General features: G+C 43.4%; 1 protein-coding gene across 2 annotated transcripts in view; it reads left to right on the forward strand.

The window, feature by feature from the left end:
* EBF1 (EBF transcription factor 1) overlaps nt 1-25295 on the forward strand; it is a 797810-nt gene that overhangs the window by 755823 nt on the left and 16692 nt on the right. For both annotated transcript variants that reach the window (XM_086931219.1, XM_086931220.1), the window contains exons 12-15: nt 16188-16253; nt 16949-17126; nt 18655-18834; nt 21534-21728. In XM_086931219.1, the coding sequence (XP_086787345.1) occupies nt 16188-16253; nt 16949-17126; nt 18655-18834; nt 21534-21728 (619 nt within the window). The remainder of the gene's footprint in view (nt 1-16187; nt 16254-16948; nt 17127-18654; nt 18835-21533; nt 21729-25295) is intronic.

Raw genomic sequence — 25295 nt, forward strand, 5'->3', positions numbered from 1 at the left:
CATGCCTCGCTGCCCCTTGCTCTTAATCAATTGTTTAATGTTCTGTAGACTCGGAAAAACAACATGAAATAAATATTACAGCGTCCCCGATAATGTGCGCTCCCGTGGCATTGTCAAAGCTGCTCTGCCCTCTCCACCCACTTACATAATGTCATAAAATATACATTTCAAAGCAGAGGAGCTCGCGCCTTCCATTTAGCTCGCGCTACCCGTGAATGGGAGGTTAACTCCATGGTGCCAAAGCCATTATTGCGGAAATTTAGCACCTCGGACAGCTCCGAGAAATCTTTATTGCTTTCCTGACCTGCCCGTCATGTTCGTCTGTGTGTTCGGCAGCTCTGGGCTCCGATTCAAAGGCAATATATTAGATCCCGGACACAAACATGCCCTAGGCCGCCGCTCTCGTAATCACTAGGAGGGGAGAGCAATTTCCTACTCCCCGCACTGCGGGTACCCCCAGACCGTGTGCCGAGGTAGCTGGGGGGGGTGGGGGCTGGCGGAGCCCCCTCCCTCCAGGGAAGGCAGTTCGGTTTCTGCGAAGGGAACTGGGACCGATGCAAAGTATACAAAAACCTAGAATATATATGTGATATATTGGGGTTAATGCTAAGTCAATGATGCGTGTGTAATGAACAAGCGACAAACGTGTAGTAAATGTCGGGCTAAATGGTTATTTTTAGAACGAGAAGATGAAAATGTACAGAAACCCTGCAGAAAGCAAATATTTTTATTGGCCTATTGTTGCACTCTTAAGTGCAATTTAACAAAAGCTTTTGTAGGCATGGAACCCAGGCACGCGCCCCGTACTTAAGCTTGATTCACAAATGTAAGGCGTGGTGTGTTGGTGGAAAGTTACGCATGTTAGTCTTGTAGTTGGAATATTAGGCATAGGTATATCCAATTATCAAAAATAAATTCTCTTGGAAAACACCATATTTATATATTCTCATACATCATACAATCATCTACACCAGTCATTAAAGGGACCAACACGACAATTAATAATCACATTTATCAAAATGTAATATTAGTCATATCAAATAGTTTATACATTAAAATAAAATAAACACAAATAAAAAAGTGTTTGTCACAAATGAGGGAAAACACACGAGACATATTGTTAATGGCAAGAGTTAATTTGTAAGAATCCACAAAAAGTGTGTCGTTTTGAGAATGTCTTCAGCATACAACACTCTGTTCCTCAAATTTAACAACGGTGGGCGTTGACGCATTTCAGTGGAGTACAAAAATACAACCACCTTCTTCAGGACAGGTAAAAACATATAATCTCTCCTAATGATTAATACAGTAATATTCTGAATAATATCCTAATACATAATGAGGTGAGGTGCTGTGTCAACTGTTCTTAAAGATATATAAACAGGCTATGATCCTTTACACCTGTGGCTAAGGCACCAATGATAATCACACCAATGATAATCCTGATCAAATGCTAGTACGTAGAAATATTGATATGTAATTCTCTGCTGGTCAGTCAGAGCTTATTAGAGAACTCAGATTCTCCATATCGGGTTATACAGTACTAGTTTATGATTCTAGGACGATAGTCTGAGGACCAAAACAGCTTTCCACCCGCAATAACTTTATACCAATATCACCATCCAGTTGTCGGACGGTGTTTTTCGCCGTCATATGATCACCACATCCGTCCTATTCTTCATTCAGTTACTCTTATAAGCTCTGACTGTCCAGCAGAGAATTACTTATTCCTACCTACGAGCACTTGATCCTTAAGAATAAATGACACAGCACCTCACTCCATTATGTATTATGATATTATGCTGAATATCGCTGTAATAATCATTAGGAGGGATTATATGTTTTTACATGTCCTGAAGAAGGTGGTTGTATCTTTGTAGCCCATCGAAACGTGTTGACGCCTACCGTTGTTCAATTTGAGGAACAGAGTGTTTTATGTCGAAGACCTTCTCAAAACTACACATTTTTTGTGGATTCCTACAAATTAACTCTTTCCAATGACAAATGTATGTCTCTAGTGTGACTTCTCTCATTTTTGACAAAAGATTTTTTATTTGTTTTTAATTGATTTTAGTTTTAGTGTATGAACTATTTGATATCACTAATATTACATTTTGATAAATGTGATGATTATTAATTGTCGTGTTGGTCTCTTTAATGACTGGTGTAGAGGATTGTATGATCTATGAGAATATATGAATATATGGTGTTCTCCAAAAGAATTTATTTTTGATAATTGAATCATATTTGGAACCCTATCGCTTGATGTATTGGGGTCCCTCTCTTTGATATTTATCTGATAGGTATATCCACTGGAGCAGATTGGCAGAGAAGTGGCCAGGGAATCGCAAGGGAAATCTGGAAACCATTAATAAAGTACAGATTTTTGTGCATCCAAGATTAGCTGTGCTGTATTACCAGCTAGTTATTTCCAGTGTAGAAATCTCTACAGGCCGGGCAATGGTCAACCAACCACCCAATTAACAAGCATTGGAAGCCAATAGGTCTCACCTATGCAAGTCCTATTGGATTCGCAAATGTGTTTTAGCCATGTTTTACACAAGCGTGACTGCTGTTCAGCATGGCTAAAAGTTAGTGGTGTGGAAGAGTTGCATGGAGTGTGTGTTGTAAAGTGGAGTGGCACAGAGAAGAGTGTCATAGAGTGGAGTAGAGTGTTGTGGCACAGAATGGAATTGACTGAGCTCAATGATAGTATTAAAATAAGGCCAAGGGATGTCATATGAGTTGCCTCCTGTAGAAAAAAATATAAGAGTGAGCTGAGCAGGAGGAAAAAGGCATTACAAGCAGAAGGTTGGGCGGACCTAAGGGAGGCGGGGGAAAAGAGGGACATGATAGATTTTTGGAGAATCATTAACAGACCCACTTTTCAGGATGACACGGCCCCCAAATTAGGAACAAACATTACGCCCAAAGTGGATTACTCATTACAGGGGTCTATATAACCACGAAACGGGCATACAGAACGAACAAGAGAATGTTGACCAAGGTCAGCCCGTAGTTTTTTCACTAAAGGAAATCAAGGTTGGGATTGAGGGGCTGTCAAAAAAACAAAGCTCCAGGCCCAGGTGGAATCCCGCCTGATTTGTTCCTAAGTTCTGTGGAATTATGGGTCCCTATAATGACAAGTCATTAATACTGCAATTCGCTGTGGCTTACCGCCCTCCTGGTCAACAGCTATCATTGTCCCTATTTTTAAAAAGAGTAGCAGGGACGACCCTCAATGTTATCGCCCCATCTCCCTGATTGATGTATCCGCTAAAATATTGGGAAGGGGGATATTAAACCGATTGTCCGAGTGGACAGAAGCAAACAACATTATCTCAGACACTCAGTACGGTTTCAGGACGGGTCTCTTCACGAGTGACCAATGCTTGAACCTCTACATGTTAGCAGCCAAATACACTAAGGCCAGTGATGAATCCATTTATATGGGGTTCATGGATCTGGCAGCTGCTTTCGACCATGTAAATAGGGGCAAGCTCTGGGACATGATGACCAGTATGGGGATAGAGGTTGGCCTCATTAACATTTTAAGAGAATTGCATAGTAATACCTCAGCGCAAGTCAGGTATAACATGGAGGGCGGATGCACTGACTCCTTCCACTGTAGAAGTGGGGTACGCCAAGGCTGCATATTGGCGCCTTTTTTATTCTCCCTTTATATTAATAATCTGGAGCAGCATCTCCTACAGCTGGGATCCGATTGCCCACGAGTAGGGACGCGTCATGTTCCTGTGTTACTTTACGCAGATGACGCGGTCCTCCTCGGACGCACACCAAAGAGTTTACATATTTTAATTGATGGTTTTGTATCTTTTATGGGCTTATTAGACCTTTCTGTTAATCTGGGTAAATCCTATGTTTTATCCGTTGGTAATAAACCCTGCAACAAATGTACCTTCACGATAGGGAGCCACAAGATAGAGAAGGTTAAATCATTCTTGTATCTGGGCTTACTATTTGACGGGTTATTAAAATTTAACTGTCTGGTGTAGGAACGTTGCCGCAAGATGAATGTCACCAACGGGGGAATTGCAGGTTATGGTCGAAGGCTGGGGAGGTGGTGCCCTGAACAGGTGATGAACTTGTATAACTCTATGTGTTGCTTTAAAGTCACTTATGGGGCAGAGGTGTGGGCTTCGCAAATACCTGCCAACTACAGCAGGAGGAGAACAAATATCTACGCTCCGTCCTGAAAGCCCCACATAGTCTAGCTGCTGCAATTGCACACAGGGAGTTAGGGATACCCTACCTTGAAGATTTGGTTAAGGTTAGGCCAATCCTAGCTTGGCCTAAAATCTGGGTAAACCCAGAGGCGAGCTTAAGCAGGGAAATAATGAAGGACTGCTTGGGTAGAGAAAAATGGTTGCGAATCCCGTGGCTCAGTTATATAAAGTCCGTATTGGAAACCCTGGGCCTCGGGAATCTCTTTGCCGATCCAACAGTGATTATCCCTCAGCATAAGACGAGTGTTAAAAAAGCGTTCTTGGCACACAAAGCCACACAGAGAACAGAGCTAGAAAGGGCTAAAACAACGGTGTGTGCATATAACCTTGTAAAGACCACAGAAGGAATGGAACTGTATCTATATTTGATACACAATGCACAGGACAGGTTTTTAATGAACCGTTTTACGCTCAATCTTTTACCATATTTATTGGGATCACCACTAGGGTATTCACTTACAATTGAGCAGAAGGGAACCTGCGGCTGCGACAATAGGTCTCCGCAGGATTCCCTTCATTTTGTACTGTTATGTTCATTTTACTCTGAACCTAGGCGCAGATTCTTGGTAGACATCCTAAAAAATCTAATATAAAATGTGCTCAAGAGGCCTTGATCTTTTTGCAACAGGTGACTGATCCCCTTACATTGTGCTGCATCATTAATTTTAATAAAGTAGCGGTTCGATTGAGGGCAACTAGAGGGGGGGGGATTGTGAGACTTCTGTGATTGTTTTTAAAGGTTCATAATGTCTTTTTAACATACTGTGACTTTGTTGTACTCACATTGGGATTCATGTTAATTTAATTGCTTTTTAAATGAAATGAGTGTATATTGTATGTCTGTACTTTAATGGTGATTTTTAATCATCGAATAAAGAATCCTGAAGAAGAAGAAGACTGTAGCCACTAGTGAAATGTTCCAATGTTGCACAGAGCCTCTGGTGAGCGTCTTGTACACCCTCCATTATTATTGGTGTGTTTGACTCCTGCCCCTGTCTTGATTCACTGCTTTGATTGTGCCACATCTCAGCTCGCAGGCTCTGGTTATATTCTCACGTATTCCTAGCTGTTATCATTCACTGGTGAGATTTTCTCCTTTTCTTTTTTTTAAGGCACTGGTGTGTGTCTCTGTCATCTCTATCTAGAGTCACTGTTCAGAACCTTCTTAATCCCTACTCAGTATCTCTCATGTCCCTATCCACAGTTACTGGTTACACTACCCAGAAAACTACTTATCCAACTCAGAGATCCCTGTAGTGATGATCCCACACCAGTCACCAGCTGTCATTTTAAACTTGCCTTACAGTGCTCTACATATGCACACCAATGTTTTCCTAGCTTCATTCATTAATGCATTGGAGGGCGAGTTTAGTTTCTGCTGTAAGGTCAACATTGAGGCTCGTTTCACGTAGTTAGATGATGTACCCACCTCACCATAGGACCCGGAACCCCCGATTGTGCCGGACACACCCACACCCTAACAAGTTACCAACAGGACACAAGAAGCTTAGTTGTGGGTCTTTTAATAAATCAATTTCTTCATCAAGTAAAAAACATCACACTTAAAATGTGCATCAAAACCATAAATCTTTTGTAAAACAAATATAAAATTCAAATGGCAATAACTGTCAGCAAATTCACAGACCATAACCGCAAGGAGGGAAAACCATGCAATCCTGAACACCATTGGACCACACAAGGTGCAACGCACCTGCATCCGCGAGGGGCGGTCCCATACCCCTGTACCCTTGTCCTCACACTGGGAACTGCCCCTCGAACATCGAGCTCCCCCGGGGCTACGTAAAAGGTGGGCAGGAGCAAGGCACACCGCCCCAACCCCAAGATCTAACTGTGCGCCCTAGCCCACAAGCTGATGTACATCCTCTGGTTGGCCCAGGACTATAACCATTCCCTCTTGTAACTAGTCTGAAGGGGGGAGGGGACCGCTTCCGTAGGACTCTCCCCTCCCCCTGCTAACTGGTGGAGGTGACTTATGTGTTCTTATACCCTGCCACAAGGACGACCAGGGGCCCAGGGTCCTTCTCGCCCCACCACAAAAAAGGAGCTGAGCAAAACCCCACATGTCTCTAATGACGACGTCTGTACCAGCATCAGAAAGATGAACACCATCCATGTGGAACACATCACCTCCCCTAATAAGTTTGAGGTATATTCCATAGGCGGCCAGGGCCCGGGCAGAGTCCTGAGAGTTCAGAGTTCAAACGTCTCACCGACACATTGATTGTCCTGGATTTTATGTTTCTTCCCCAATTACGGCGTGGGATCATGTGGGACCATATCCATCAGTTACTCTTCCTATGCCGCCCTATTCATCATTTGAACCACTTCCCAAAGTGGAGAATCTTTGTTGTTGCCACCTCAGTTGTCATGAATGGGAGTGGCTGATACTATAAAGTGTGGGGCAAAATGGAATGATGTTAGTAACTGAAAGCAGTGCATGAAAAAGATGTGTGGGTGTTTTATCCATGCAGCACAGATGTCTGCTAGGTGTACCGATGGGCAGAGCGGTGCACTATCTTCCTGAGCTGTTGCCAGGTGAGGAGAAGCACATTCCTCTTGAACCTTAGGAGGACTACCAGGAGTGAACAGGTGATAGCTGTATCAACTTTATTGTATTTTCTTTCTAAGCAGTAGCAAGATATATAGGTCCTGATGAAGCGTTAGATACCTTATAGATCTATAAACACCCGCAGAAACATGTCGACCAATACATCTGGTCAGTAGCTATTTGCTAAACCTACTGACTTTTTTGCACTGAATTGTTTTTAACATTGGAAGTGGACGGCACCAGAATAAAGTTGTTTGCACTCACTCTCTAATTTTAATAGAACATGTTTTTCATGCACTGCTTTCAGTTACTAACATCCTTCCTTTTTGCCCCACACTTTATAGTATCAGCCATTCCCATTCATAACAACTGAGGTGGCAACAACAAAGATTCTCCACTTTGGGAAGTGGTTCAAATGATGAATAGGGCGGCATAGGAAGAGTAACTGATGGATATCTTCCCATACAGTGCGATATCCTGTTGTGTTCTCTACTAATACATTTCTAGTAGACACCAAGTCATCTTTGACGTATAGATTTTTTGTAGACCCACAGGTACTCTTTTTGTATTTCATATTACGTGTAGGGGGTAGTAACTGTGTGGTCGTTAAATATTCCCTAGGACCCTCCACCCACCTGTTTGTCATTGTTATCATGTGGGACCAAGCAATAGCCGCCCCCGGAAAGGCTCTGGCAAGCCTTACCAAATTGTTACCTCCAAGGTGAACAACAATGAAATCCGGGGACTGGAGTCCCTCACAACCCGTCACCACCTGAATTAACTGTTGAAGGTGAGAGATGCGCACTCCGCCAATGCCACACCACACTATCGGAATGCTACATCACGCAAGGCAGAAGGCTTCGGTCCACGGAGCAGTTGCAATCTGTAGGCCGCCCGGCAAACAAAGGAGTAACCAATAATCCACACAACTTTGGATGGCATCCTACTAAAGAGAGGGGAGAGAGAATATTAAGAATTTGCATGGGCGGGGCAAAATAGTACTGCGCTCTAATTTCCTTGCCCATCTGGGCACGTTTTTGTAAGCTTTTGAAGACCAGCGACCCAGTTTTTTTACTTCCACATCTGACATCGCCGCACAGGCCACCTCTGTTGAGGCCCCAGTTCTAAAAGAGTGAGATGAATAGCCCATTGGGTCGATGCCCGCCTCTGTCAAGGCAGCCGACATCACAGCAGAGAATTGGTATTTGGAAAGGGCGTCCCCATTTAGGTGGATGAACAGAGACGAAAATTCCACCAAGGGGCGAATAGCTAAATTAGATACCTTCCGTTCAATAGGACAAATGGGGGACCCCAGTGCTGCCCTGAGTCTGATAAGCGATCCTCTCCCCTCCTGATCAGCCTTAGACCTGCGCAGTCTTATGGTCAGGGAATCCCCGTCCAGTAAGACATCTGACCACTGCAGGCCTCCCCCAAAGTCCTCATGTGCGGAACCCACCAATTCATCAACCCGGAATGCGCCGTAGAAAGCTACAGTAAAGGCTGCTGCGAAAAGGGTTGCTTCATAGGAGGAGACGTATTTTCTGTGGAGGACAGCTAACAGGCGACCCAATAATGATGCATACAGAGGACGCCTCGCATCAGCCCCTGCACCCTCTATCCTAGCCCACCCCGCCATAGCCTTCTGAATGAGGAACGATGATGCTAAAGGCGTCCTTCCCTGAATTTTGGCAAATAAGCAAATGGCCGACATTGCTGCTCGGATCTTGGCCAGAAAACTGTTGGTGTCGCTGAATGTGTCCCAGTGTCCAATACTTATACCATGACAAGTATGTTGGCACATCCATGTGGGGACCACCTTTCTTGGCCGGGTGGACAGGGTCCAACCTTCAAAAAGAATGGTTAGGCGCCATCTACCCGCGTGTTCCTGACTTGTGCCCTGGAAATGGCTAGCTGCAGCAAATCCATCTTATTGGCTGAACAAGAGACTAAAACCGTAGTAAGGACGGGCTGCATACGAGTGTATCAAGAACCCTGTTACACTAAGGGGAAAAGAACCCCCTGCACGCATAACACAAGGTTATTTTTAGCCTATTCTATTAATTTTTTGTCGCGTGACCCAACAGTAGTGGAGCGCCTTGCATGAGTACAGGTTACGTGACAAAAGACCTTCATTTTTGGTAGGCACGAGGAGATTAAGGGCTAGATGTAGGTAATGAAAAATTACCGATTCTAAAATACCGAATTTTACCAATTCGGTATTTCAGAATCGGTAAATGGGATGTAGGTATTTAATAGGAATGAATGTGAATGAATGTAAATTACAGAATCAGTAAATATTGATTCAGTAAAATAGGGAAACATTCAAGGGTGGCAGGGTGTCACATTGACGCCCTGTTGCACATTTACACCCTGTTGCACCCCTGAATAGTGCTTGTGTGCACATGTGGCACACGTACATGCCCTAAGGGCATGTATGTCTGCCACATGGCACTGTTGAAAATGCACAGATTTGCATTTTCAAAGGTATTCGGTATTTACCACCAACTAATAGTTGGTGGTAAATAACGAATCCTTAGAGCACATAAGCACTGTTAAAACTGCTTCCTATAGGCCATTTACCGATTCGGTAAATACCGAATCGGTAACTACCAATTCGGTATTTACCGAATCATCACCTACATAGCAAATGGCTCAATACCGGTCGGTAAGCCTGAAATTTACCGAATTTCGGGTTTACTGACTGGTAATGAGCCACCTACATCGGACCCTAAGTGATTTACCCAGAATCACAATGCGTTGAACGGACGCAGAGACTCGACCCTGTTTCCCCAGGTCCAGCGTCGGCATAATAACCAACCTTTTCCAGTGGCGCTGTTATGGTATCTAGCCACGCAGGAGCGCGAAGACCAGGAACCAGCTCAAACTGCCCGTGGCCGGCATCCCGCTAGAGCGCGTCGTTCCAGGCACACGGGGCCCGGATCCTATGCTGCGCATCCACTCTCCATTTTGGGGGTTGACGCTCCGTGCAATATCTCTGCTGGAAGAGATGGAAGTACAAACCTCCATGAAGGTTCAAATCTCTTCTCCGTATTGTTTGTAGGGCATCATGTGATTGTGTATCCCTGACGTCTGACAACTCCTCCATCTGCGGCAGTGGGGAATGGAAGACTGTAGAAATGCTAATACGCATCTAAAAGCTTTGTCACATGAGGAGTTATTCCAGGATTTCCGAGGAGGTTATGGTGACAGCAAAATGAAGGCAATTACAGCCCTCTTTCCTGATCAGATTTTTTTCCGTAGGAGAAAATTGAACATTACTATTCCCTAAATGGGAAGGAAGACAAGCTTTTGTATAAAATGGTATTAAAAGTTTCTATAACTCAAACACAACAGCAAGCCTCAACACATATGCATAAACATAGGCTTAGACCAACCGCCCCTAGACTACATCTCAGAAGAGTTCCATATGATCAGTGGTTTCTCTCAAAAGACGTAACTCATTAGGATTTGCATTTCTCCTGTGATTGTCATCACCATTAAGCCTTTCACAATAGATGGGGTTGAGGAGTCACAAGAAATGAGAGAATACTGCTAGAAATGCAGGCGTCATTATGACGTTGGAGCACAGTTGTTATGGGGTAGGTTTTGGTAAAGCGTGCTTTGTGAGATTCAACAGACTTACTTAAGCTGGAAAGATGAATGAGTCAACTTCTGAGAACAAACATTTGCCCCAGGCATACATTTGTCAATTAGGACTACCAGAGATACATAAGTCGGGTAAAACACTGTAGAAATTGACTATACCGGAATTGACTGTTAATTGAAGAAAAGTTGCTTTCATGTGTGGGGTATACAAGAGTTAGTAGTAGCACAGTAGATTCCAGGGGCAAAGTTATCCTTGAGACATAAGTGTCCTATATAAAGAGGAGATGTTGATTTCACAAAGAGCTCCAGAGTACTTGTGTACCTTATACAGGTCCAGAGGTATGTAATTTGGATATGACTTCATATTACATAGGATTCAGAAACAAATCTAAAGATTAAGACGTTTCATTTAACCAGAATACATTCTGCAATAACAGCAGCATTCTGCAATGCAATTATGACTCCAAAGGTGGCTGCTTCTGGAGCAGCGCTGCAGCTTGCGGTACATATTTCTGATTTCGGCTCTCACCAGATACTGAAGAATGGCTCTGCACTTGGAGAGAAGTGATTTGTGCACTGAGTATCCAACATTATTACAGAGCCCTGCAGTCCCAGAGCAGAAGGGCGTTGGAAAAGTGTGCCCTTTGCTAAGCATCTGCCGAGAAGACTGAGTCACCAGAGCAGTGATGCTTCTGTATGCGGCAACAGTTATGTGTGCGTAGTTCAGGCACAGAGAGGCTTAAGCACTGTTATATCTCCTTGACATAATTGACATTATCTTTTGTGACTAACCAGAACAGAAGCTGTGTCAAGGTAGAGGTGGAAGGGGCACAAACGAGTGGAGAATATTTGGGGATGACGGAATGATGACAACAAAGTTAGGGGAAGTTTAACAAATATAAAAGAAGAATGTTTCTGCCCTGTGTTTCCTTGCCTATGCCAGAGAGCATGAACCTCTCAGCCGCCACCTTCATCCAATAGTAAGGTACCCTAAAGGGATATGCTGTCAACTATGCTTTCTAAGCTGCAATGGTAACTGTATGCAAGGCACAGTTATCCTTCATAGTCAAGGAACACCAGCTACCCTCCCTTACCAGACAAGGAGCTGAAATGGGCAGTAGAGGCATCAAGTCTGGCCTTCTCTTCCCCACCCCTCAACCTTTTTAGGAAGTCAGGTCCTCTTCGGTCCTCCTTCCCCAAATGCACAACCCAAACCTTTAGACACAGGCGGTCAATTGAATATCACAAATACAATGGACAGGACAAGCGCACCAAATACGTCCAAACACCTTGTAAAGGTTTTTCATGAATACAATTCCACAGTATTCATGAAAAAACCTGTGGAAATATTTGTAAAGACAAATAAAATCATCATAAAGTACAAAAGGTATTACAGACCTCAGGGTGGAAGAACAACAGAACACATTGGTTCAGGGTGCACGAGAACCAGGGGAAAGAAAGGTAGAGGTTGAGGTAAGAAAATATATAAAGAAACACTGACGCTCTCCAAACTTCTTTTTAGCCTCCTTCAATTAAAATTTACCCATGATACAGTAATTGTTACACCAAAGCAGAGAAGAGATTGAGCAAACAAAATTTTTTAGTGATTGTATTCAGACAATCTTTTTCTATAGACAAGGGTCAGGCAATTATGTCCACGCTAACAGGATTCAGAGGATATACTACTGATGGCTATGAAGGTCTGACTGTGGCCACTTCCTCCTCAACCCAGGAGTATTGTGAGACCCTGGAGCGATCACTCCAAACAACCAGCCTACTCCGTTTTATGCAGACGTCATGGCCTTAGTAGAATCACAAAGAGGAATATAGCTAGGGCTTGAGAAAGATCTACACAAAGCAACTCTCAGAAGCTCTCGCCCAAGTGAAAGTTTGCAATAATCTAAATGATTCAGACCATAAAAGAATGGAGTAGTGAAGCCAACCAAGCCCACACCTGAAATGAAATATTCAAACGCGCCACCAAAAGGTTTGGCATGCAAATAACAACGCTGTCACAAGATCAAATTTTTCAACAAACCCCGAGTCAATACAACTTAAACCCGGCCCGACCTAAAACAATCACTGGTTCATAACAGGCGTGAGACCAACCACACCTGCATTCCACCATAGCCCAAGCCCCTGCACCAGTAAGACTGTGTGCTTCAAAGACAAACGAAATCTGAAATTGAAAAGGATATTTTGATCCAAATAAAAAACATATACAATATTATTATAATGAATGTGTCCAACGCACAGGAATCCTGGGTGTGTGATTAAACCTTAGCTTGAATAAATGTCAGGCTAGCGGTAGCCCAGTAGTGTGATCTGAATTAGATAAGGAGATTAAACATTGTTGAATAAAAGCCAAGAACAGTGTGCTCAATCATAAACCTTAACCCCTTCGACGCTCATGACGAGCTCAGCTCGTCATGAGTTACGCCTGTCGTACGCTCATGACGAGCTGAGCTCGTCATGAACCGCGGGTTTTCGCAAAGGTCAGCGCACAGCGGGAAAACGCGTAGCACGCAAGTGTGAAATCATGAAGCAAAATTGAAAAAGAAATGCTTGAATCTCTAATGTATGCTTAGTTTTTCACCCTTCCCATAACACGGGCCTCCACCCTCATTCCAGGATTAAGAGCAAAATATTGATTGCATATTACCTTGTAATTGGCCAGTCCCGAAAATATTGGAAATTGTAGTAGAGCCGAAAAGCACATTAAAATGACCTCTCTCCATCTGTTGATCCCTCAGTTCTCCCACTGAACACTGAAGCTCTCCATATGGCCTCTAGCATGAAAAGGGTTTTAAGAGTGTTAATGTATTTCACATCCCTTTGCTTCCATAGAGTGAAGAAACTATTGCATATGCCAACATTTTATGTTTTCATATTCAGTGTCTGATACACCCGAGACCGAAGTGTGCCAGATAAACACGTTTGAGCGAGATATGCCCTGCATGGTTTTTGTATCTAGAAAAAACTAATGATTTTATGCAAATGGATATAATTCCAGAAATGCAGAAGTTAGACATGTAAATCAGAAATACAAACTTCCGGTCAAGCGAAGTTGGAGAGAAAAGTTAAACGTCGATCCAATGATATAATGGTATTCATATACAGATACAGAAGACATAGATAACCCCAAAACGTTATAAGGAAATCTATAACTCCAAAGATTGTACTATTAGGTTTGTCTGTTTAGTTATGGCCCTAGAGATGCTTAGAATATTAAATCATAGTTCTTGAAGTTAGATGTACCCCAGCAAATATCCCAAGGTTTGTTTGAATAGTCACTCTGAACATTTATAAAGTGTGCATTATTGACAGAACAACTTTAGGGGCAGGGTGTATATTGCAGGCTCATCAGCATCCTGGAGGAGAGAATGCCCGTCTATAGCGGTTGCACAACTTCCCTCAATGACTGTTTCTTTTAGTTTTTCTCTTTTTTAAAGCATTGTCCTAATCCATCTGCCCGCCCCTCTTATTAAAAATGCAAAAATATGCATACTCCGACCTATTTAGGAACTGTGAGAAGGATTATCTCATTTTACCATTTTACCATACACTGGCTTTGACAGTAGGTTAATTTTTTCATGAAAATATTCATTTAAAATATATTCTTCAGTTTTTGTAATTCAACAAATGGTGGTCCTCAGAATACGCCATCCTTCTGGGAGAGGTGGATGATGGAAGCTCGAGCCTGGCTTTGACCAAATCTTGGCCCGTCCTATCACCCATAAAGATTGTCTCACCAAAATAAAGTAGGGGCTGGCACCCCAGACACTTCTTTTTTTCTCCTAAAAGCAGTCTTTTTTAAAACTCAAAACTGCTAAGCGTTGTACTGATGAGCACATTTAGCAACTCTAAAAGAGGATTTCTCTTCCTAAACTTTTATTTTCTGGAGTTCAAATGTCCATGTGCGTGAAAGCCTATCTGCAGATGAGCTCTGCTCTACATTGCTTTTCAGTGAAGACCCCTAACCCTCTGGAATCTTCGACCTCTTTTTATGGCTAATATATTTAATTGCCTTCACAGAGGCATTAAGCCTCTCCCGAAAATGGTGTTTTAATGAAGTCATGGGAAGCCTGTGAAACAACATAAAAACAACGCGCTCTGCCTTCCCTTGAGTTTGTACTATTTTCTAGAAGACGTTGTGTCAGATTGATTTAACATGTGCTAATGTAGATCCTTATAGAATTAAACAGTATACTGTGTATGCTGGTGCCAAATGGGAGAGAGAAAGAGATAGCAATCCAGTATGTAACCAGGAAACGTGAGGCTCAAATCCCAGGTTCCACATTGGACCAAATTGTGTGATGCTACGTAATTACTTTACTTCACTGTTTCTTACTTTCCATGATCATCAAATTGGACAGTACCCAGAAGTAATTCAATTGAGGATGACCACTATAGGAAAAAATCGTCTTGTTTATGGTTTATTAGACCTGTGGTTCCCAAACTGTTTAGAACCACGAACCAGTTTTTAGAACACCAAACCTTTGCGACCCACCTAGCTTTCTTCAATGGACATGAGGAGGGCGATTTTCATGTAACGGAAACATCATGTTATAGTGCACTGTCATTTACAGGCAGCACATGTTCTTTGGAATGGCAACTAAATGTGCACATACATACAGTTTCACTGATAAAACTATACTGGGCACAAACAATAATGTGTGGAAATTGGGTTTCAGTGGATATTTATCATTTGTGCACGACCAAGTAAAATGATTTGATTTGCTTTGATCCTATTTAAATCTTTATTTCTATCACACTTCAGAATTACAAAAACAATGTGCTTCCTTTTTGGCTTCCTAACTGCTGAATATGTACATTTTATTTACAGCTGTTTATATGTTGATGTGTGTTACCAAAAACGGCATCCTTTTCTTTTCACAGCAAGACTGTCACATTCACTTTACTTTTCTTTCCATGACTACAAAGTGAGAGGAGTTTTTAAACACCAATCCCCATATTTAAAAAAAGACATCAGTTTGACAGAAGACCTCATTTTGACATTTGACCTCTGTCTTTGAAGCATGAAAATGTGATAACATAAACACAGACTTTAAAGGCATCTTTGTTTATTACTTGGACTTTCACGACCCACTAAAAATTGTCTCAGTATCCACCAGTGGACTGTGACCCACAATTTGGGAAACACTGTAGTAGACTATTATGTTGCTGCATCTTTAATGATAATATAGGCCTTCTGTAGAGGGGTACATTACAACTGGTTTACTTGCGTTTACTTTTACTAATGGCATTGCCATCAATGACTAGAAACTACCACTTCTAATAAATATCATTCAATACTGTAAGATAAATAATATACTAAAGTGAAAAACGTATAATTGTTTACGGACTCAACTGTCTAAATTTGGAAAAGTTTTTATCATATTGTTACATGACATTTGTTGCATGGTTTATATGCCAAATATTTTGAGGGTGCGGCGACACCATGCACAAATGTATTTTTGCAGTATAAAGTATTTGCACATTATTGATATGCTTTACATGAAAATGAGTACTTAAAGAGCTCTTTACTCACTCTGTGTTAGGCAAAAGTATTTAGCTGGTCTCTTTCCACTTTTGCAGACCCTATGGCATCATCATTAGCAGAGTGCACTGGGGAGTGGAGCTAGTTCTTGATGTTCATGTAATATTGGACATATGTAGTGGATTTGCGTGGGGCTACATGCCTCTGTGAGTTTGTTTCAAAGCAGCAGTGTTTGACATTAACACCTGATGTTTCCTCCTAATAGGAAGTAATCTTGAAAAGAGCAGCTGATCTGGTAGAAGCACTGTATGGGATGCCGCATAATAACCAGGTACCTGTTTTTAAATAGTGCTGCATGCCGCCCCTATGTCGTTTCTAAGAACTGTAGCTATCAGGCTTAGTTTTATGGTAGTCAGTTTGCCACCCTTCGGAAGGATGGTAGACTGAGTTATCTTTTCTGCTGGTTGAACTTGTGTCCTGCTGCCCACCGCATGCCTCACAGGAAAAGCCTTCAACTCATGGAGCCAGTGTTGCAAGAAGTCTACTGTGGGGCTCTGAGTGATTCTAGGGCCCTGTAAGGCGGGATCTGTGTACTGGAACTAGGCCCGATGTTGCAATGGGTAAAACAAGGAATGCTCCCGAGGGTAAGACAGGGAATGTTAAACATGTGAAAATGAGAATGTTTCTAAGGGTAAGATGGAGAATTTCACAAAAAGTGCGATGAAGATAGAATGTTAAAGACAAAGAAATTTGGAATGTAAAAAGGAGATTCTTTTGGTGTTAGAGACTGCGTCAGCTGAAATGATAGTTTAAAAGATTGATTATTTTTTTCACTTATTTTGTCTGAAAATATTTACCGTGGATTTCTCTCTTGCAAATCGGTTTGGTAGCGCAAATGCATTGTGGTAATACAAAACTCAATCATATGAATATATTTGCTCTTTTTGTGAGTGTTTGTGAGTTATTTTGGCTAGTGTGTGCCTGTACTGTTATCAGTGAAGTGAATAGCGCTCTAACGTTTTGCAGGAGATCATCCTGAAAAGGGCAGCAGACATTGCTGAAGCGCTCTACAGTGTCCCCCGTAACCACAGCCAACTGCCAGGACTCTCAAACTCCTCTGTCCATGCTGGCATGATGAGCGCCAGCTCGTTCGGAGGGCAGCTCGCCATTAACGTGTCCGAATCATCGCAAGTCACAAACCAGGGTGAGTAGAAAATAAATGCATGCTGCTGTTGATAGTGATGCCGTAACTTTACCCCCTGTATAACAGTATCAGCAGCATCTCTGCAGGGTCTTGTCACAGACTCTGTGGTACCTAGCGGCAGAGCCCACTCTTTCTTTGTGATATCAAGTTGTTGACGTCGCTCAGGTTTAGAAAACCAAACAAACCGTAGAAGCTAATAATGTCCATTGTTATCTAGGGCTCATTCATATGCTACATAAACAGAGGTTTTGGTTGTGGCAAAATGGTAGCTGTGAGGCACGGCGACTGACGCTGGACGCTGGGGATCAAGGTTCGATCCCCGGCTCCAGAGACCCCTTCGGGGGTGATGCGTGCGCTACACAAGTACTGGATTTACATTTACATTTTGCTTCTTGAGAGGATTTTATTGTCCCGGACTCGTCCTTGGACAGGCTAACTTCATACACTCTGCGGCCCGGAAACCTGACTTCCAAATCAGGCTTCCTTACTTACCTAAATAGTGTCACTGTGGGCAAATCAGTTTATACATCAGTGCCTTCATACATTTATCAGTTAAAATATGGAGCATGTAGGCATACCGAACACTAAAATTGGAACTGGGCGCTCACACAATCCATGCTGGTGTGTTTGCGGACTGCTGAAATGTATTGCAGCTTCCTTCACTGTGTGCAATGATGTGGTCACAGTTCAAAGTCTTACTTTGGTAAATTATTGTGAAATTATCTGAAACAGACGCGACTAGCCTTAAAACTATTTTGGTATGGATGGCTGAAGAAGCTTTGCATTCGCTCTTGTCCCCGGGTCTGTAGAAAGCTTTTCCTGGCCCAAGATCGTGCACGTTATTAGAACTCACTATAAAAGCTCACTGCCTCTATAATGTTCCTGTGTTCAGTGCATTTCTAAGAATACTCAGCGGCATGGTTTTTCTTTTGGTTAAGATGTCCTCTCACTCTCTGGGATAAATAAAAAATAACTCATTATTAAAGGCTTTCAGATGCTTCAAGCCTAAAGACTTTCCATGACTAACGTCAGTTCCTGATTCCACCTTAAATAAACACGATTGAGGAAGTTTTAATTGCCGTGGGCCACCACTCTGGACAACACAGCAGGTCAGACTGTTGTGATGGCTACGAGCTTGGCTTACAGAAATGCACTGCTGTCTCTGCAGCCTCCCCGCAGTCATCAAATCTGAAGTTATGTTTCAATCTAGGGGTATTTTACAGCCAACGACCAACATGGATCAGTGCCCTCGTTCAGGTATGAATTAGGATATGTAATGACAGATTAGTTATCTGTGTTAATTAGAAATATTTAAAAAATGTCTTAACAGAGCGTCTGTGTGAAGGTGAACCTACTTTAAGCCACTCTAATAGTTCTGGAGAGCAGCACAATCTCATTGCAGGTAACATGAGGCCTAAATATTGTGTTAGATGTCCTTTTTATGTTTTTATTGACTTATGAGACTGTGATGTGAGATGAATGCTTTGCCATCAACGCTTTCACGTCTCCCCATCTGTCCTTTTTGTAGGTTACACTCGTAACACAAGCAGCGTGTCTCCTCACGGTTACGTGCCAAGCACCACTCCCCAGCAGAGCAGCTACAGCTCCGTCACCACCAGCATGAACGGCTACGGAAACGCGGGCATGTCAAATTTAGGAGCCTCGCCCACCTTCTTGAACGGGTCTGCGGCCAATTCCCCGTATGCCAGTAAGTCTCGCGCTGTTCTTCGTCCCTGATGAGTGGCCACCTCTTTAAGAAACGGGGCAGTTCTTCTCATAATCACCAAATTAGCAAATGCCCAAGTGAGATGTCGAATTGTTGGTACACTACCAGTCTGATGGCTGGTGGGGTCTGGACATCATTTCTGTCGGGGCTGGTGTGGTGTGCCTCCATAATGTGCTCACAGTGAGTGTAAGGGCTGGTGTTACTGCTTGTGTGCGGTCTTTTTTATGGTGTCACTGACGATGTGGTGCACCCACTTTGAGACTCGTGGCTTGTGGGGTTTCCAGACTAATAATGCCAAGCCTGTTGTCAACTGATACTTTGAATGACAAGGCTACTGGGTGTGTAAAGGACACATATGGAGTTTTGTGTGGTGAGGACACATTGTGAGTGCTAGGGCTCATGTGGTATGCCCTCCTTCGTGTGAGGGGTTGTGTGGTGAGCTCACTGTCATTGTAAGGGGTGGTGAGGTGTGGCGCTGTTCGTGTCAGTGTGTGTGCTGTGCACATCATTAGTCTCGGAGCTGGTTTGGTGTATACAATGTTAGTGCTTTGACTGTGTTTTGTGCACTGTGTTAGCGTTATAGCAGGAGTGGTGCACATTCTGTTATTAGCCAGTCTGGGGTATTCACCGAGTGCCGCGACTTTAGTGATGTGGACATTCTTAGGCTCAGGGGTGGTGTAATGTACACTGTATTCATCAGTCAGTTTCAGGGCATGTGACTTGTGAGCAAATGTGAAATCTTGTTTGGTGTGCACAAAGTGATTGTCACAACTTATGTGGTGTGAACACTATAGTTGACAGGGTGTGTGGGCAGTCTTCATTTCAGGGCTACTCTGCTGTGCACAGTGCAAGCATGAATGCTTGTCAGGACAGCCCACTGTTATTGTCAGAGATAGTGTGATTTGCACTCTGCGAGTATGAAAGGTTGTGCCAAATAGATAGATTTGGTGTGATGTGCACAATGTGTCCGAGCATTTGTGACTTGCACAATGTAAGTATCAGAGCTTGGGTGATGCAGAAGTCTGCACACTGCGAGTATGACAGTCTATGTGGTGTGCACACTGAATGTCAGAGCTAGTGTGCTCGTAATACTGGTAGTGTCAGGTCAGCTGTGTTATACACACTGTGAATTTCAGAGCTTATGGCGTTCACATTATTAGTGTCTGGGCAAGCGTGGTGTGCACAATGCAAGCACACACGCTTGTGTGGTGTGCACGCTGTGAGTTTCAGAGCTAGTGCAGTGTGTCCACTGTAAGTGTCAGAGTGAGTGGCGTGCACACTGTTTGTGTCAGGTCGCCCACTCCACAGAAACTAATCGAACTCCGGGTCTTAGCTTAGGATCTCGGGGGTTCAGTTCTCTTTGCCGTATGAATGAACAGTACGATTTGTAGTGGTTGGAAGTCTTGTGAAATGCAGCCAGTCGGCCCCGGCTGAGAAGCGGCAGGATTCAGACGGCTCTAATCCAATCAATAAAGTAATTGCTAGAAGGCAGCACTTGCATTTGGTTCTTGATTGCTCTGCTGGCAAACGAAATTCCCAGGCAGCGATCAGGCATCTTTCATATTGCTGCTCTCTAGAGAACCTCCAGGGACAGGCGGCCTTCCAGGGGCTCCATCTTGTACCTCCCTGGGGCAGCATCCACGTGAAACAGTTCTACCCAGAACTCTGCACTGTGGCTCTCCCGGCAGCATTTACAGAGAGCATGTTCCCCACATCTGTGTCGTGTCCTCATAGGTAAACTTAACAGGCAACAGGTTTCCCTCAACATCTTCATTGTACCACAGTGGGCAAGAGTCAACAGCGAGAAGGTATACAGACCCCCACCGTCTGCACTGAACACGAGGCACCCCCAGTTTCTGCATTGTACCTCTCTGAGGGCGCATATAGAAGGAGCAGATAGCCCCCAATATCTGCACTCTAAGTTTGCATCCGCATCATAACTTGTAAAAACATGACGTGTGGCAGCCACCCCCAACCAATAAGAGAACTTCCCAATGAGCCGGCCTCTATCACTCCATATATTGTACAAAGGGAAAGAAGGATCTTTCAGGGGAAGCCTTTGTGCTCACTGGTTAGAGGCGGCAGACCCAGAAGCAGAAGTCGGCCCGGGACCAGGGTTCAATTCCCGACGCGGCAGGGTCGTGGACCAGGGTCAGCGGACTGGATAATTCTCACCTCAGTGCCTACTCTAACCAGGGATCCCACACTCGGTAACTCTGGGCATTAGCTTGCCTAATCTCCACAACGGCCCCATCAATGCCGGGGATGCCTGGCTCCACCTTGGGGACTCCCAGTAGGGACCATCCCACAGGGAAAGCCAGGACGGGTTCCCCAGCGGTATACAGCGCCAGGATGCCAGCTGGCAACAGTGCGATTTCCAAGTAAAACATTACATTACATCTGCCCCTCTTCACAGGGTCCTAGTGTGATGAACACTGTATTGAGCATTCTGTCTTTTGGGGGATCATACATAAGGAGACGCCACCTCCAGTCCCTGCTTTCTATATGTTGTTCAGTGCTGTCCCCGTTTATATGAGGGAACACCCCAGTAATTGAATTTGACACTTTGATGCCTTCAGCAGTCTGTCTGGTTTTATGATGCATCTTTTGGCAGTCTTTCTTGCTCCTGAAGTTTACCAATTATTCTACTTAACAAGGTACCTTTTGTTGTCATTCGTTAGTTGTGCCATCAAGTCCCACCATGGCCTCGTCAACAAGTCTGCCATCTAACTGCAGCAGCTCCTCGGGGATCTTCTCCTTTTCTCCCGCTAACATGGTGTCTGCCGTAAAACAGAAAAGCGCATTTGCACCTGTCGTCAGACCTCAAACCTCTCCGCCTCCAACCTGCAGCAGCACCAACAGCAACAGCCTCCATGGTAAGTGGACTAGAGAAGGACCCAATATCGAGCACAAATTGACTTCTGATTCCTAGCTCAGACACAAATGTCACATTTCAGGGGCTCAAAACACATGCACAATGACATGTCAAACAACTGTCCAGAGATGCAGCATTGCCATACAACGAATTATTGAGCCAGTGTCCAATGGCACAACACTCACAGGGACGAAACGTGTCATTTTCTGAGAAATTGGTCTATTACAGATGAACATGCTTGTTTTAATAGTCATCAATGCCAGGCAGGAACTTCTTAGTAAATAAGATAAAGTGCCATTTCCCTTATGTTTAATCCCTATATTACAGCCTTTTTATGCTCAGTAGAACTTCTTTTCACACACACTCCCCTGCTCTTAAAGCATCGTAATCCTCCCTGCACACCATTTTAGTAGGACCTTTTATTGCATGCTGGTGTAAGAGCATTCCCTTCATCGTTCTGGGTATATTTAACACTGTCTAAAATAAAATGTATATTTCAGGTGTCCCATTTGCAGAATTTTCTTTATGCTTTTTAACAGAGGCAGTCTGAATGCTTTGTATAGTGGAGAAAGAGAGTATCTGCAGTAATGCAACTTTTCGGTCTAGAGAGATGTAAATTAAGAAAAAAAAACCTTGTTACCATGGCGTTTATTTTATATCCTCACAGTATTAATAAGAAAAAAGGGCATTTATATGAAGTTAAAATCTGGACACAGTAGAAAGTATCAGAATGACCTTTATTTCAACCAAATTTGATAAGAGAGAAAATCCATAAGGTATAGTTCTAAAACCTAATGAAAGTCAAACTTTTAAAAGCCTCTCTCTATATTCAGGTCATATCCCATAGACAGAAATAGAAAGTACAGTAATGCATCACTGAACTGTTAATTGCTTGCTGCCATTCCTTGCCCCATCCATGTCATATTCTTCTCTGTGCCCCTAAAGTTTAGGTCATTCCTCTAATTTTATAAACCCCACCTTATGCCTAGTGTCTGAACACTTTGTCTATGTCATGGTCGATTTCTTAGCCACAAAAGCCATAGGGGCTGATTGATTCACGTAGGTAATCTGAGACAAAAGTCTAACTTTACTACTTTTGGTATTCACAAAGATCATTTATGGGTCGTATCTTTTCGTCCGCAGTCGGGTCGTACTCTCTGCACCCAGGCTGTACTTTCTGCACCCGGGCCGTACTCTCCAGCTCTTGCTGTACTTTCCGGCTCGGGCCATACTATCCAGCTCAGGCCGGATTAAGTGTATTCAATGGGCTAGAATGCAATTTTTACGAAAGGAAACATTCAGAATGTGTAATATATGGTAGAGGAGGTCATGAAAAACTGTTTGGGCAGGGAAAAGGGTGTGGCCTGACACTACATCATATCTCAGAAAAGTTTGCTCCTTTGCATCATGGTACAATTGGCACTCCCCTCAGTGTTGGCTGTAGTGTTGACACTACAGTCAACACTGCAGGAAATGCAAATTGTGCACTGCGTGTACCACGATGCAAAGGAGCAAATTCTTCTGGGATATCATATAGTGTCTGGCCACACCCTTTCTTCCCTGCTCAAACTGAATTTCTTGACCTCCTCTATCATTTATCACACGTTCCTAATGTTCCTTTTGTAAAAATTGCTTTGTGGCCCATTGATTACACATCATCCAGCATGAGCTGGAGAGTACGACCCTGGTGTGGAGAGTGCGGGTTCGCCCCATCTAGATGCGGTCCGACAGAGAGACGACTAGGTCTGAATATATGAGGTTCTCCTAGCAGAAATATTACTTTCAGGGAGACCTCGCCCCTATCGAGTCCATGAGTTACAGTTTTGCTCAAATTTAACCATACTACGTGACATAGCGATCGTATGTATAAACACGCATGCTTTTATTAGTTGCAGCATTTTTGTTCATTTGAATTCATTAATTTCTTATCTCCACATTTAGGATTATTAGGAGTGGCAAACACAGGGCTGGTCCCTGTGTTGTCCTGACGAAGAGCTAGGGGTAGGCTCAAAACATGATGATCTTACACTGAATTACTAGCCCATTAATAGTTAGTCCTATTTAAATATACCAACCTAGGAGCTAGAATAAAGTATTTGCAGCCCACTAGTAAGGTATTTTTAATCCCCAATTCCACTCCACCACACAGTGCACTACACATAGTCTTCCATGTAGTTTCTGCAAGTCGCAGTACGCCCCAGTTAGTAGAGAACTAGGATGGCCCCCATGATGAAGCATGTCATCATGGGGAAACCCTGGTGAGTGAGGGGGCTCAAGAAAGACATTTTTCATTCCTGAAGGCAATCTTTGATCAAATCGATCAGATTCCATACCCATACACCTGTCTAGGTTCTCAAACCCGACAAGTTGGGTTGTTTGGTAGTATTGACCGTGGAGGACGGACCTAGATGTACACCTGTACCTCCCCCCTATTTGTGAATTTTTTAAAATAGTATATCGACATACTGCTTTGATGATATGAATATTATGCAAAGAATAAAGCAAAAGCAATGAGTGGTCAAAGAGTGTCACAGTTATGGTACAGTAGTGATGATACACCATGTGCTAAGGTGGAAATTAGCCAGCAGCAGAAGAAAGGCAATTCCAAAGGCAGGAGATGGAAGAAGTAACGAGTTAATATCATTTTATTTGTAGTATCGTCACAGGCAGGGTGGGGCTTGGCTCCCCAAACGTCCAGCAGGAGGAGTGGTTGCTTCACTCTACAGTGCGCATGATTCGAGATGGCCGGCCAAAGTGCCAAGCCCACTTTGCATGTTCTCCACCCAGGCTGCATTACAGCCTGGGTGGAGATCATGCACAGACCCCCAGCCCTGTCTCAGTGCAGAACCATGGTGCTCAGACCAATCACAAATGTGCATTAAAGCATTTTGATTGTCTATTTGGAGCCTGGGTGCTTACCAATCACACTGCTGCATTGCAGCATTATGATTGGCCGTGGGGAGCCTTGGTGCTTCCTGGAAGAGACACGACGTGGGAGAGATGGAGGAGAGACACAGCAGGATCAGATAAGTGAATTTCAAATATTTTTCAACTTTCCCATCCCCTCCTCCCTTCCCCCCTCCAGTCCCTCCCCAACCCACCCCATAGTGTACTGGCCGCCACTGTCAACCACACATATGGAGCAGCAAGAGATATATTAAAGTGAGGACTTCTAGCTCCAGGAAACACAGAGACAAAGATCATCATCACCTGCTCCCATTCATTCTGCCTTGGCAAACAAGTGTTTACATTACATACAATACTGTCATGGAAGTGAATTGATATCCATAAACAGTAGAATATCTCCACACATGTGGGTATCTCTGAAACACTATTAAAAAATGTTTTTTGCGAAGAAAACACCTTTAAGAGGCAACATTTCTATGTATTCTCTTATTTGGTTTTAAAAAGTAAACCAAATGATCCCAATTAACAAAAGAATACATTTGGATGTAAACATCACTGTACAGGTTGACCCTTTTTAATACCATCAAGGAGCCCTCATACCCAAGAGAAACTTAAAGTAAGAATATCAAGATCCCAGTCATCCTCAACATCTAGTGACAGA

This window comes from Lissotriton vulgaris, chromosome 7 (genome assembly GCF_964263255.1).
Source record: "Lissotriton vulgaris chromosome 7, aLisVul1.2, whole genome shotgun sequence".
Classification (NCBI taxonomy): domain Eukaryota; kingdom Metazoa; phylum Chordata; class Amphibia; order Caudata; family Salamandridae; genus Lissotriton; species Lissotriton vulgaris.